General features: G+C 40.7%; 1 protein-coding gene across 1 annotated transcript in view; it reads left to right on the top strand.

Moving 5' to 3' along the window:
• DCDC2 (doublecortin domain containing 2) overlaps window positions 1-15991 on the top strand; it is a 153932-nt gene that overhangs the window by 64160 nt on the left and 73781 nt on the right. Inside the window, exon 7 of the mRNA XM_082663549.1 lies at window positions 1018-1180. Coding sequence (XP_082519675.1) covers window positions 1018-1180 — 163 coding nt within the window. The remainder of the gene's footprint in view (window positions 1-1017; window positions 1181-15991) is intronic.

The following is a 15991-nucleotide window of genomic DNA, read 5'->3' as shown; positions in this document are numbered from 1 at the left end:
ATTTTGGGTCTCTAAAAGGTGCATTCTTTCTACTACCTGCAGCCTCACGCCTTACACACTCAGGTAAGTGTAGCACCTGAGCGTCTGAAGGCCAAGGCTGTCTTGTTAGGAGGGTGTTTCTCGCAATGGCCAAGCAGTGGCTGAGTATCAGCACAGCTGTTCCTTGGGTACAGTAGCCACCACTGTAGTGATTCTATGTGGCTCCCCAGGAGCTGGATATGGGCCAGTGACAGGAGCCACTGAACTCAACCTCACCTTCATGCTGAGAAGCTCACTTTGCAGATGCAAGGTCTTCGTTTCGAGAGGCACACGGGAATCAGAGGCAACCACCAAAAGTGTGATCATTGGGGGCCGCCTTGCAGGAATGAAGGGCATGTGGTCTTGAGCTGCTTGTGTCTGTGTTGCTCTGGGTTTGTGATTCATAGAGACCATGGCAGTCACCAACAGATGAGTCAATATCAGAGGATTTCTACAAGCACAGTGCTTGTATGATGATACCGATACACTCACAGTGACGACCAGTTAAGAAGGTATTTCTAGATTAACTGATCAAACGGGTTTGTCATTATTCCTCATCCAATAGCTGGCTGCTGATTCTTCTGAAAGGTGCAGGAGGGAGAGGAAGGTTAAGACAGCGGACCCGCTCTGCTCCTTGCTGGCTGGCTGACCTTGGGCAGGCTTAACCACTAAGCCTCATTTGCTTGTGTATATAATGGGGTGATAACAGTACCTGTCTCTCAGGTTATGAGGACTGAGTGAGACAATTTCATAGAACACCTGGTACAATTAAGTACTCAACAATTGTCAAGTGCTATTATTTTTATTCTCCTTCCTCTGATAGACCCTTCCTCTGTCACCAAGAAGAGTTAATGTAGGTAGTGGACAGCAGCAGAATCAGTACAATACCTCCATCTCCCGCCCCTGCCCTTTTTACCACTAGTTAGTGACTTGTACTGAATACTAATCGCTTAGGGAGTTCATCAGCCGATAGTAAGGGTCTGATCTTTTGCCATGTAGGGAAATGATCGCCAATCTAAGTCAACAATCGGATCCAGCGACAACTCATCTCCTCAGCCTCCAAAGAGGAAAGGGAAAAAAGAAGATGTGAATTCAGAAAAACCCACGAAAGGGAAACAGAATGTAAAGTTAAAGAGTTCGCCGCAAACAATTCCAAACAGTGGTAAGTTTGTTGTTATTATATTGTTATTATTGATTATCATTATCTTAAGGCTGTGATACAATTTTAATTTGTAAATAGATCCATTTGTTTTCCTGGGCCTACAGAAAAGACTCCTTATTGTCCTATATGAGAGTTTTCAAAGAAGACTTCCTGCGTATGAGAGATGCTGCTGTTTTTCATGCTTAATCTCTATTTGTAATTAGAGATTCTGCTACGAGGACATGTGCTTTTTAAATTTTTTATCAAAAAAAATTTTTTTGGCTGCTTTGGGTCTTTGTTGCTGCGCATGGACTTTCTCTAGTTGTGGCGAGCGGGGGCTACTCTTCGTTGCGGTGCGTGGGCTTCTCATTGCAGTGGCTTCTCTTGTTGTAGAGCGTGGGCTCTAGGCTCACAGTCTTCAGTAGTTGTGGCATATGGGCTCAGTAGTTGTGGCTTGTGGGCTCTAGAGCACAGGCTCAGTAGTTGTGGCGCATGGGTTTAGTTGCTCCGCGGCATGTGTCATATTCCTGGATCAGGGATCGAACTCGTGTCCCCTGCATTGGCAGGCGGATTCTTAACCACTGCACCACCAGGGAAGTCCCAAGGACATGTGTTTTGAGGTAAAATATGTCTTGAGTGGTCGTATTGGAAAAGGTAACTTTTACCATCCTGTGTTCCAGCTAAAAGGGCTCGATTAACATTTTTGCCAACCACTGTTGATCTCTCTTATTTGTGTGTATACAACCCTTGTTCACATTCATTACGAATTGCTTTTAGTCACAGATCACTTTTTCCAAAAAGATATTTCACCGATTTTACTGATATCCAAGAGAACACACACACACACAACTTTACCAATAAACAATATGTACCAAGTTAGTTACATGTCTTGCATGACCAGGCGAGAGATGGTATAAAATAATTTAAAACATTTTGCATTAGTACAAGATTTCAAGATAAAAGTGTGATAAACTAAGGATGAGTGCCAAAAGAATTGTGAACTTTTCATGTTAGTTTTTTGTGAAGACAAGCTCTTTTTGGCTTCACTCGGAGCATGGTCTCAGTGGGGCGAGCGCACGAGGGTGGAGTGATGCTGTGGGCCGGGGGCTGGCTGGGACAAGGCTGGAGGAGTGACGGCTTCTCCCTCCCCCTGGGATCCACTTACCCCCACTGGAAGACATGCCAGGCTGCCCTGGAAAAGGATGAATGGGATCAAGTTTCAGATTCATGGCCAGAGCTTGGCTTCCAGCTGGGAGCTCCAGCTCACTTCAAAGTCCACGTGAAGTGTCACATTAGAATTACAGCTCAAGTGCGCTTCGCAGCTGAGGAGACACCATGAACTTGTGTGAGTGTTTAGAAGACGCTGCTCAGATGATTAAAGTTTCAGAAGAAAAATGTGTGAGACTAAGTTAAAAGAACAGGTGAAATGGAAGGAGCCAATTCCATAGAGAAGAAAGTGGAGGGGTTTTAAAATCTTCAGAGATTTAAATGGTGGAGATTAGCTGGAAGTTGAGAATCCTAGATTCTTGTCCCAGTTCTGCTCTCGACTTCGGGCAAGTCACTTAACTTCTTTTAGCCCCGTTAGCATTCTTCAACATGTGGGCTCATATTAAGACTTATCTTCAAAGTTTTGCTTTTGCCTTTAAGTCTGTGCAATCCTTTCTGGTGACTCTGAAACAGGGAGGCCAGTAAAATACAGTCAAAGGATGTTTATTGAATGCTTGTTGTATGGTAGGCACCAAAGGAAAAAGCTAGCCTGGAAAAGCATGCCATGCCATGAGCATTAAAAATAATAGAGGGTTGGGACTAACCTGGTGGTCCAGTGGTTAAGACTCAGCGTTCCCAATGCAGGAGACCTGGGTTTGATCCCTGGTCAGGGAACTAGGTCCCGCATGCCACAACGAAGACCCAGTGCAGCCAAATAAATAAATAAATATTAAAAAAAAAGAATAGAGGGTTTATTTTAATCAGTGTATACTAGATTGTGAAACTCCCAAGGCCGTGAGCTATGTCTTACTGTTTTTTTTGTTTTCAGTCCCCAACAATTAGCACAGGTCTGACAGATGAGACGCTTAATAAATATTGATGGATGAATGATGGAAGTTACAAAATAGATAAGTCTCTGTAATACTTTAAAACCCACTAAGAAACAGGACTCATGTTAAACTCTTCATGAATTATTTTTGATTAAAGGCTCTTATAAAGTGCTACTTTTTTATTTTCTGCAAGGCTCTTACTAGCTTATGAAAATACCAACTCCTACTTCCAATATATTTTTTGAAAGTCTTTAGTTAGATTCAGTAGTTGTCCCTCAAAAGAAAGGGGACCATCATCTCTTCAGGTGATTTCATTCGTGGAAACTTGGGAACACAAGAGGCTGAATCAGCATTTCCGTGTTTCACAGGAAAGTAAACTTTATTAAAAAGTTGAATTATCAGTGTTTTTAAAAAAATTTTTATTAGAGTATAGTTGATTTACAATGTTGCATTAGTTTCTGCTGTACAGCAAAGTTTATCAGTTATACATATACATATATCCACTCTTTTTACTTACTTTTTTTTCTCTATTTCTTTTTGAATTTTATTTTATTTTTTATACAGCAGGTTCTTATTGGTTATCTATTTTATACATAATAGTGTATGTATGTCAATTGCAATCTCCCAATTCATCCCACCCCCCCATCAGTGTTTTTGTTTTTATAGAAATTCACAAATAGTTTTCAACAATAGTTGTATCTGTGGGGGTTAAAGTAACAAAAACATGTTGACCACGGAAACAAGTCACATTTTTAAAGTGCTAAGAAAAGGTAGGAGCCCTCAGCTGTTCTTACTGTGTCTTTAGAGAATCCTGCAGTTGTTTTAATTGTCCATGTTAAGTGTACATTTTGCAATCTAGTTTTATAATGTGCAGATGATAGGTTTTTCACTGCTGTATCTCAGTGTTAACATAGAACTACGGCTGCTGTCTTTCACATGAAGGTTTGGGGAATTTTTTTTTTTCCCCAGTAAGAGGCTTATACCACAGATCTAGAAGCATATATAAGAGTTTAGACGAAGCATTTTGTATCTTTTCATCTTGATGGAGAGAACATATGACCTGGAAAATGAATCTTGGCTTCCAAAAACAATTTTCCCAGGGAAAATGAAAAAAAGGTTTTGTGTAGTTTATGAGATTAAATCATCACTTGATAAGTTTATTAGCTTAAATCCCTACTTTTGAAAATTGAGCTATTTCTCCTTATCAGATCTCCCTCCAGATGTCTTTGGCTATAGAAATTTTCTGTGTTATGTTATCAAAAGTATCTGTCTTTATCTCTCTCTCTTTTTTATTACTCCTTTAGCCTCCATATTCATTTATTATTGCAGTTGCTTTTTGCTGTAATGACATCTGTTTTAGTAATTAGAACCAAGTGCGCGATTTTGGACATTCATGCCTCCAGAGGGCTCTTATTCCTTAGAAAGGGAAAAGCAATAAGGACTTGAAGCAAAATGAAAGGGAAGGTGTATGGTGAGTCAGTGAATCAAAAGTGCAAGAATTTAATACTGTATTGCACATTTGAAAGTTGCTGAGAGTAGAGCTTAAAAGTTATTACAAGAAAAAGCGTTTTGTAACCATGTGTGGGGACAGATGTTGACTAGACTTACTGTGGTAATCATTTCTCAATATATACAAATATGGCATAAAAAATGCAAGAATTTGATTATAGAGATGAAACAGTCTTTGCTGCTTAAAAATATTAAAAATTTGGAATTAAGTAATCTATTCAATTTTATTTCTAAGTGTTAAATTTTAAGAGTTAGGATGCATATCGATGATTCCTTTCTAGCGTATGTTAAATTGTGCAAATTTTTGACCAGTGTTCTTTAGTGTTCTCACGTTAATTGGAAAAAAGGAGACTTTGTAGGCTATCATGATTTTTATCATTACGATTGTAGTCATACATTTATCCTTTTATTTTACTGCTGATATTTACTGATACCCTGATATCTAATGCTTCATGAGTGAGCAGTGCTGATAACAGTCTGTAGATGGCAACCTGGGTCTAATTTTATTTCTTTTTCTTGTTTCTTCTTTTTTTCCGACTCAGTTTCTCTCTGTAATAATAAAGCTTAATAATTCAAGCAGAGCAGTGACATATTTCTTCAGGGAAACAAATCCCATTTTCTTTTGGTAGCCAAGATGCAAAGTAAGATTGGTTGGTGATTGATGAAGTTGGGCGTGAAATGCATTTTTAGTGCTGCATTTAAATGCCAGCTTAACTGACCAGCGTATGTTTTCCTTGCACTTTCCACCTGAGTGGTGCCTTGAGATAGGTTTTAGAGGCTGTTACCTAGCTATTCTCTCCTCTCTGAGCAAAGCTGTAATGATGATTGCTTTGAAATATTGTATAGTGTTTTAGGATTGATTGTATTCGTTGATATTTTAAATAATTTTTTACATGAAAAAAAATTAGTGTTTTTTAGACCCCTTGGAACACAGGAAGTATAGTGGGTTTAGGGCTCCTTAGAATATTGGGAAATCTGTAGAGAAAATATCCCGGTCTGTTATCGCTATGGTTTATGCGGTATTGATAATTATAAATACTTTTTTAAAAGCAGAGTATTAAAATGTAAGGAAAAACAAGACCTGTTTTCTCTTCAAACCTGTGCCCCTTGCAGTGAAAGGGCAGAGTCCTAACCACTGGACCGCCAGTGAATTCCCAAGACTTGTTTTATTTTGAAGGATGTGATTCTCTTTCTGTTTCCATGTGTGGGCGTGCACGTGTGCACACACGGATTAGTACCCTTGATGCAGTTCCTAGCTTGCTCCCAGTATCGTTCACTGATTGTTTCCAAGGAACGTGTGATGTTTAGACTCCGGATTAATGATAGGGAGCAGATGCAGTGCCGGGAATGGGTGTCTGAATATTATGACCTTGCTGGGTGACTGCCCTTGGGCAGTCATGCTCTTGAATTTTCCTAATGGCTACAAACTGCACATGGTTTGCTGCGTCGCCCCCAGCATGAAGCATTACTGCGGTCCATCCTCAGAGTCAGATCAGGGGACATGGAAACTTGAGCTTCTTTGGTTCAGCTGATGAGCCAGCTCAGGCACTTGCACGGTTCGCAGTCCCAAGAGACTCAAGATAAAAACAGGAAGCATGTTTTCCAAATGTGCTCTCCCAAGTATCACCCACTAAGGATGTCCTGTACCGGAGGAAAGTATATAAGAAGGCACCAAGATGACTTCACAAAGCAGGAGTCTTAGTAATCCCTTGAGGTTTTATTGTGCTATTCAAATTCTAGTAATAAAAATTAGTTTAGGAATACAGGCATACTTTGGAGCAATTGTGGGTTTTGTTGCAGACTACCACAATGACGCAAATAACACAATAAAGCAAGTCACACAAATATTTTGATTTCTCAGTGCATATAAAAGTTATGTTTACATTATACTGTGGTCTGCTAAGGGTGCAATACCATTATGTCTAAAAAAATCCAGTGTATATGCCTTAATTAAAAAATACTTTATTGTCGAAAAAATGCTAACCATCGTCTGACAACGCAGGGTTGCCACTGACCTTCAATCTGTAAAAAGTGCAGTATCTGCAAAGCGCGGTAAAATGAGGTGTGCCTGTATATACTCTCACTTTCAGCTGGGATATTGAGAAATTAGAGGCTGGCTGAATACCAGTAAGATGTTTATCTCAGTTTGAGAGGAGTAAGAACCTAGCCCTTTCTAGAAAAGATTCTGTTCATATCCTGCCCTCTTACACACTTTGTACATTGGATGGAGCAGCACTGTGAGAAAGGCATTCTTTTCCAGCTGATGTCAGGTTGAGGCAGTAAACTTCTCTTGGGGGCTATTTCTCATGTAGTTGAGGGTTGGGATGTGAAGATACTCTTTGTTTTCAGAAGGAGAAGTTTGTGAGCTGTTGAATTGTGTAGGTATTTCCAAACCTTTGGAAGATTTTACTGCAGAAATTTGTTTTAAGTAGGTATTTTGGTAATTGCATCACATTTTCCGTACAAGTAGCCCGTACAGTTCTATCTAACCCATAACGCGTCTTAATTCTGGCTTTGTACTCGTGGCGCCGTGGAGGTAGCTGCAGCGTACCGTAATGCTCCTGGTGGGAAATGAACTAGAAGTTCCATATTGAATGCCAGGAACTCGCGTTACCCTGGTGCCCAGGGATGCAGAGCTGCCCCAGGTCAAATTCTTGGTGTCGGCCAGAGTCTTGAGGTTGGGGATCCCATGGGGTTTGGGTCTGAGGAGAAAGGCAGAGGTTGAGGGGCTGGACCTGGAATTATAGGGGTGGGGACACTGAGGTCCAGACTGAGGTTCTTGTAGCAGTTGATCCTCTGAAAGAGAATGGTGTATGGAGTGTCTCATCTTGATTTTTTCCCCCTGCCTTGAGGCTTTGGCTTGCCAAACTCCCTTTTCATAGATGCTGCCTATTACTTCTAAGTAGCTCCTCTCTCCTTCCGTGCCCATCAAGGACCCAGACAAATTTCACGGCCTTCCCTTGATTCCGCTGCCTCTGAAGTTAGCTCTGAACTTCTCTGTACCTTATCATAGAGAAATGTGGATCCAAACCAATGGGGAGTTTCCGAAGTGTAGTTCTTCCACTGTTCAGGGAGAAACTAAAATTGGGTTACCCGGGCCGGGCGTTTCATCATAGGTTCTGAAGTGGGGCCCAGACCTAGACTTGGTTCGGGAGGGGTCTGATATCAGGAATGTCTGTGAGATGCTGATGGTGGGAGGTGACAGTGTGACAGGAAGAAGTAGCCGTGGAATTTACTACCCTTCCGCCCTCCCCAACTTCCTCTTCCTATTGCCAGCCCTGTGGTGAAATAAAACCAGGATGGGGACTTGGTCCATTAGACTATCAGCAGCTCCTCGGCCGTTATTCACACGTGATACACAGACAAGCACCCAGCAGAGTATCCTGCTCAGAGTAGCACTCAGTGTTGAGTGTGTGTGTGTGTGTGTGTGTGTGTAGGTCCATTATGCCTACATTTGTGGTGACAATTGAAATTAAGGGTGACAAATTCCAAACACTGGGTAATGGTACGATTCTGATACTTTAGATGCTTTAGCACCTCTCAACTATGGATTTTAATCTGATATTTTATAGGCCTCATCTACAAATCCTCAGAATTAGGTAAACAGCATTTCCCTAGTTTTACAAAAGGGGGAAAAAGAGGAGAAACCAGTTTTCCCAGAGTCAAAGGGTATATCAATGGCTAATGATTTCTAGAAATTGCCATGCTGGCCTACACTGGCTAAGAGGTGACAACCTCATGCAGTTGTAGGGCACTGATGCCAGGAGTCCAGGGGAGGGAGGCTTTCGTGTGTAAGTGCTTCGACCTGTCTTCCTTTAGTGAAGAGTGTTGACATATCACAGTCCATGCTGAAGCTTATCTGAGAGATTTTGAGGAGTTCCGTTTTTCCCTGTTCCATTTTTCAGGATTTCATATTCTCTTTGTAAATGAGAATGGTTGATTTGAGCTCTTTTTGTTTTGTAGGTGGTAGGAGTTATTATTACTAGCAAGGAGATTTTCCTCTTCCGCAATGTGGTATAATAATGGGTCTTTAGTATATACCAGGCTGGGATGAGTCTTCAGCAACCAAACCTACTTTTTTCAGGGTTTGGGAACCTTGAAGAAGGTGGATATTTTTGAGGTTGACCTTTAGTTTATTTATCAAATGGCCAAATCCCATTTTTTAATAGTTATTTGAATATCCTAGGACTTAAGCTCTTGCATCCCAAGCCCGTCACTGCGTCTGAATTTCCTTCCCCTTCCCTTAGACTTATGAACCCACCCCCTTTTCTAGAACACCACTTTCATTTCTTCAATAAACATTTACTGAGCACTTACTATGTACCACACTTTGCTAATCGGTGGGGCAACTCCATTTTCTCTCTTGTATGCTAATACCTTAGCACTTACACATTTACTTCGGGTAATTGTAATTATATCTTTATCGAGACATTTTCCTTGAGGAAGAAGAAAAATTTCCTTCTCCATTTCCATGAACAAACTCTATTTGCTGGGCATAAATACCAAATGTGTTTATGTTGTGAGCATGGACAATTTGTTCCTCCTTGGTACTAAGTCATCTCCTGGGGCTCCATGTCAATTTTGCCTATTTAGAAAGTAGCAGCACAGTACCCGAGAACAAGGCCATTTCTGCTTAAATGTGTTTAATACGGTGTCTGGCAGAATTACTACTACTACTTGGTACTACCAGACAGGGGAGAGGTATTTCTCCACTCATATAATGTGCTGTGACTCCTTTGTACACTGTGGCTATTTTTTCTATGAACTCTACTTTTATTCTTCTCAGTTATCCTAGTTGTTCTTGAAAAAAGATATAATCTTTATTGCAAATCACCATGCAGCATGCTATCACAATGGGGATAAAGATAAAGAGAAAATATGTATAGCGTACTTTTGAGCTTTGTTGGTTTAAAGCTATCCATTTATTCTTAATTTATACAAGTAGATGATAATACCAAATTGTTTCTGTGAAGTTGGGCAAGGTTTCATTCCCTTAAAAATGCCATAATAAAAACCACGTTTCACTGAGTACTCTGGCCTGTCCCACACTCAGGCTGAACAAGCTTCTGTGGCCAGAGAAAGGCCTAGGGCAGAGACTCGGGAACTTGAGGCAGGAAGGCCTGGGAGTGTATGGGAACTGTCCAGCGAAGCTGCCCTAGACCTCTGGGTTGGGCTACGAGGTTATGGGCAGGACATCAGAGGAGGATTTCTTGGAAATAGGGGAATCTAGAAGGCCTGTTGTAGACAAGGAGAGAAATGATGGTGGACTTGATAGCCTTTGGCAGTGGGATAGAGAGGAGAGGACAAATTTGAGAAGTACGTAGGAGATAGGCAATACGACCTGAGACCATCTGGGAAGGTGGGAGAGAGTCAGTGGGATCCAAGGGGACACTGAGTATTTGACCTGGGTAACAAGGGGGATGGTTGGTGTCAGTAACTCTCAGGGAATGTGCTCAGGAGGAGAGAAAGGCTGTACCCGGTGAGTTAGAGGGACCTACCTGGCATTTGGTGGAGGTGTGCATGGATCAGCTGGAAAGGGAAAGACTCCCCTTGCAGTTGGAGATCTGGGGGTCATCAGCCAATAGGTGAGAGCTGAAGCCAAGGTAAAGGAGAAGATGCCCAGGAAGGACCCACAGATTGAGAAGAGAAGGGCCAAACCTGACTGTTAAGGAGCAAGTACAGGAAGAGGACATGAAGAAGTAGAAATGAAAAACCTTTGGTTAGCACCTGTACCTCTAATTACCTCACTTGTTTCATGGAACAAACACTGAGGAGTAGGTATTATTCCTAAGTGGAAATCATATTATTCATAAATGGAAATCATAATTTCCATTTTACAGAGCCAAAGACCAAAGTGCAGAAAGGTTTAGTGTCTTGCAGTCTTCAACAAGCCAGAAGGCATTTAATAAATGACAGCGATTTCTTTCCAAGATATCACAGCCTGTGAACAAGGTCCTTTGCCCCCAAGTTTAGAGTTTTCCCCATGATTAGAGTTTTCCCTAATCAGACTTTACAGTTGCCTACAGCCTAAATGTGTTGGAGTGATTCCGTGTCTATTTTATATAAAGCTAAGGCCATATTAACACATATATGTGGAATCTAGAAAAATGGTACAGATGAACCAGTTTGTAAGGCGGAAATAGAGACACAGATGTAGAGAACAAACATATGGACACCACGGGGGGGAAAGCAAGGGAGGGGGTGGTGGTGGTGGTGGGATGAACTGGGAGATTGGGATTGACATATATACACTAATATGTATAAAATAGATAACTAATAAGAAAAAAAATCTACCTACAGGGCCACGATGTTATATAAATTTAAGAAATAAATTCATTTATAAGACAAAAAAAGCCACCACCACCACCAACAACAAAAAGCTAAGGCCAAATGCAAGGCACTGAACTCACATCAGCGCAATGATCTTCCTCCAGACATTGTCCCTAGCGCAGTGTTATAAACCTTGTGTGCACAGCAGCAGGAAAGGTAAAAATGCATTAACATCTCAGATCAAAAACAGAGGCAGAGTCATTCTGTAGAGAAATTGAACACCAAAAAATCATAGCAAAAAAATTGATTTAAACTGTACTTAGTGAGGGATTCGAAGGAAATGATAGTTCAGAATTCTAAAATTGTTTTTCGTATGAGGTGAAAATTTTGCAGTCTGAAAATGAATGACTATTCCTCTGTAACTGTAAAACTACCAAAAAGATCCAATTGAATGCATAGACGGTTCCCATGTCAGACTAGCCCAGGAATGCATTAGGAGCAAAAGGGAACAATGACTGTTTTTCTCAATTAAATAAAAGAATACCATCTTTTACCCCTCACTGGCACCGAAGTTCTCAATGATTTCATCTAATTTGGGAATGAATGGGGTGGGCTGTCATTATTCTAGGAGACAAGAAGATTAGCCACCCAGGACAAAAACTTAAAAGGAACCAATAAGCACCATTACTAACAAATGGTCAAATGTTTTCTCTGGTGCTTTCCATCCTCGCACGTTTGAGATTTATTACATTTTCAATTTGGTAACGTTTGCTAACTTAAACAGAGTTCCAGATCTAATTACGACAGCACTCGATAGCATTTAGATGGATGAGTTCACCCCTCAGGGGTTTTTATTTTCTGAGCAAGCCTCAGACAGAAGGGACAAAGGAATAAAAAGTTTCTGTAGTAGGTAGATGGATATAAGGCAATTTTTCATTTGTGAGGCAGGTTGGCTGTTTAATTTTTAGAAATTAGTTGAGAGAATCATCAAATTCTCTTTAGACTTTATTCCCAGGTTCACCCTTAGGTTATAATTTAAAAGCACGATTATGGTTATTTAGCATTTTCATCATAATGGAACATTAATGAAAATGAATGTGAAAACACTTTTATAAAGTACAAAGTGCCTGAAGAGGCTAGTGGTGAATAGCAATATCTATGTAAGGAGATAGGAATTAGTTTGAGATGATCTCCAAGTCAGAAATGAGGAACTTTATTTAGTACCTGGAATTAGGGAGCAGTGAACATCACAGTTTACACTAAAGGCCATTGCCCATAAAAACAATAAAAATTGTGACTTTTCCTTAAAGTGACCGAACGACTTTCATTTTTCATTATTATGTATCCCTTGCTAGGAAACGCCCTTAATGCATCCTTACGGACGGGACATTGGAATTTGTTTCCAGGTTCAACCACTTTTCTTAGACTAAGGGTCCTATTTCTGACTACTTGCAATTTCTACCTTGATTTCTCACAGGCACCCTACATGCACATGTTCAAAAAAATTCCCCAAACTCTGAATTGCCTCTGTATACTTAGTTTTCCTCATTCATTCCTTTTCTCAGTGTCCCATGGAGCCAGAAACCCAGGAGTGATGCATGTTGGTGGGTGGGGGCCAGAGGGGGAGTCTGTGGCTTCTGCCAGCTGGCGTGGAAGTTCGGGACACGACCCGTCCCTGCCCCATTCCTTTCTAATCCCCTCCACATTACCTCTCCCATCATTTTCATCCTGTCATCGTTAGAGTCAGCCTAGACTTTTCCATGTCCCTCATTCTCCACACTCAATCAGGGCTAATTTGCACAGGTTTGACCTTCTTAGAGTCTCTTGAATCTGGTCCTCCTCGCCTGGTCATTCCTGATTTAAGCTCTGTATGTTTCACGCAGACCCCGGCAGCCTTCTAGATTAGGTCTCCTGAGCGCCCTCCCAGTCTGCCCTTCATAACTCTGCCAGCAATGTCCTAAAACCGCAAAACTGTTTCTAATGAAACTCCTTCAGGAGCTTCTCACTTTCATGGCCTTTCTTTCCAACTTCATCTTCCACCAGCCTCCTGCATGCACGTCGGGCGTACAGAACTTTTGAGAGTTTTCTTGATGGCATGAGCTGTGGCCACGTCATTTGTATGTGCCTAGAATACCCTCCTGGTTCCCATCAACTTTATTCTCTTTAAGACTCACAGTGGCATCATCCCTTCTGTCAAATTGGTCCTGACACTCTCAGCATTGAGCCTTCCCCCTCTCGGGCTGCAATAGCAGTACGTGACTTTGCCATAGCGCGCGTTACGTCGCCCTTCTCCACTGGTCCCTGAACAATTTGCGAGCCAGGACTCCTCCTTATCATTGCCTTATTCATCTTCATGACTCCAGCATCTGGCTCAGTTCCTTACACGCAGTTAGCTCCCTGTAAAGTGTGATGAGAGAATGACGGAATTTTTCCAAACACTGTGTGACCTTTTTTTTTTTTTTTTTGCTGTGCTTTTATTCGAATTTAGGCATTGCAATTATTTATGATGATATTTCTTAATCAAAGTTAGCTTGATTAAAACAGATTTTCTAACCAAACATCTCCCAGTGGCCTAGAGATTAACAAGGTCTCTGCCTGCTACAGTGCCCAGGCAAAGGAGATATACATCCATGTAAATGGAGACATTTTTGTTTAAATTCAAGGAGAGGTAATAGGTTAGGGAAAAGACTGCTTACTTGACTTAAGAAATCAGTATTAAAGCCGAGGTGCAATATATGGCTCTATGTGGGGAAAACTGAAAAATTAATCTTGTTATAATTTAATTAAAAAAAATCAGCGTGGTCGGATGGCCCCTGAATCGGTGCACTGTGCTGCTAAGCTAACAGCCTTACGAAGATACCACTAAAAAATGGAGGCTCTTAAAACCAAACTGAGTTGATGAATTTTACTCAGTTTCTAATGCGAAATTATTCTTTGTGTAGTGCTATCTGCATGATATTGGATTTTCCATTAACAGAGGATTTAAAAGCCACTTTGGATTAGAGATTATTTACGTTTCTCATTTCTCACGTTAAATGGTGGGGCATAACTATCAGTTGAGTCCCCCCTTACCCTCCCACGAAACGAAATTTTACAAAGGCTCAGTCAGCCTCCTGATGAATCCCTCTCTTGTCCATACACAGACCCAGGCTACTCACTCTATTCTCCTAAGCTCCAAGCAGCAGAAATGTCTGAATCTTCGGAAATCCTTTTCTTCCCTTGAGCATCCCACTGTCTCCCAGAAGAGTGAGTGGCTACACAGACACACACACTGGTCTACACTGGGCACATTAAAAAAAAACTTTTTATGGACACATAGCATATATATAGAAGAGTGCTCGAATCATAAGTTGACATCTTGATGATTCTTACAAATTGAGTAGACCCACGTGACCAGCAGCCAGCTCAAGAAATAGAACATCATCTGTGCGAGGTTTTTTGTTTTGTGTTTTTTTCCCTGACACCAAATACGTGGTGTCTCTTCCACACCATCTCTCCAATTCACCAACACCAACTAGGTGCCCTACATTTCAATTCAATTCTGACTCATGTTTTCTTTTGGAAGCTTCATTGTTTTATTTTCTGCTATTAAAGCTACAATCCGTCTGTAATTGATTTTTGTCTATGGTATGAGGTAGGAGTCAAGATTAGTTTTTCTCCATGTGGATATCTAGTCGATGCTGTACCATTTCTTGAAAATTTCATCATTTTCCTCTGTCTTAAATTCGATGTTTATCTATGTGTGAATCCAGTTATGCCTGCTCTATTCTGTTGCATTGGTCTATTATCCTTGTGAAACACTGTCTTTATTTTAGTTTTATCATAAATCTTGACATCAGTTAAGATAAAGCTTTCAGCTTATTTTGTCCTTCTTTAAGACTGTCTGTACATTTTAGAATCCACTTCCCAATTTCCACAAAAACACCTGCTGGGATTTTAATTGGGATCAAATTGAATCTATAGACCAATCTTTAAAATATTGAGTCAGTACATAAGCATGGTATGTCCCTCTATTTATTTGTCTTTCTTAATTTTTCTCACTTATGTTTTATATATTTTGCATATCTCTTATTAGATTTATTCATAGGTATTCTATGCTTTTTTGGTGAAGTTATAAATACTGTTGTTTTAAATTTAATAATTATTTGTTGCTGATTTATTAGAAATACAATTGATTTTTATATATTTGACATTGTTTTCTGTAACAGTATTAAATTTAACTGTTACTTAGGTTGCAGGAAGGGGGATCCCTTCCAGGACCCAAGAGTGGGCTCTTGTCTAACACTTGGAAATGAATTGTCTGAGGAGACACATGTGCTTACAAAGCAAGAGACTTTATTGGGAAGGGGCACCCGGGTGGAGAGCAGGAGGGTAAGGGAACCCAGGAGGACTGCTCTGCCATGTGGCTCGCAGTCTCAAGTTTTATGGTGATGGGATTAGTTTCCGGGTTGTCTCTGGCCAGTCATTCTGACTCAGGGTCCTTTCTGGTGGCGAGCGGAACCGCTCAGCCAAGATGGATTCCAGCAAGGTGGATTCTGGGAGGTTGGTAGGAAATGTGGAGTGGTGTCTCCTCTCTCCTTTTGACCTTTCCCGTATTCTTCTACTTGACGGTGGCTTGTTAGTTCCGTGTTCTTTACCAGGATCTCCCGTCATAAAATAACTCATGCAAATTGTTACTGTCTTTGCCTGGCCAGGGTGAGTGGTTTTGGTCAGTGGTTCCCCTAACACTTAAAATAGTTTTTGTGATTTATTTTGGATTTTCTAAATACAGTGTCATTTTGCTTGCAAATAATGACAGTTTTATTTCTTTCTTTTCACTGTTATAGCCCTTTTCCTTACTTTTTTATACTTCTGGTACAAAATAGAATAGAATTAGTGATAGCAGACAACTTTATTCTGTTCTTAATCCCAAGGGGAAAGCCTTCAGTATTTCACCATTAAGAATGATGTTTAGTCTAAGTTTTCATACATTTTATCAGATTTAGGAGGTTCTATTTATTAGAGAAGTTTCCTTTTT

The sequence above is a fragment of the Grampus griseus genome, assembly GCF_964374135.1.
Source record: "Grampus griseus genome assembly, chromosome: 10".
NCBI classification, from domain to species: Eukaryota; Metazoa; Chordata; class Mammalia; order Artiodactyla; family Delphinidae; genus Grampus; species Grampus griseus.
Note: the sequence above shows the minus strand (reverse complement) of the source record. Positions and strands in the feature narration are given on the sequence as shown.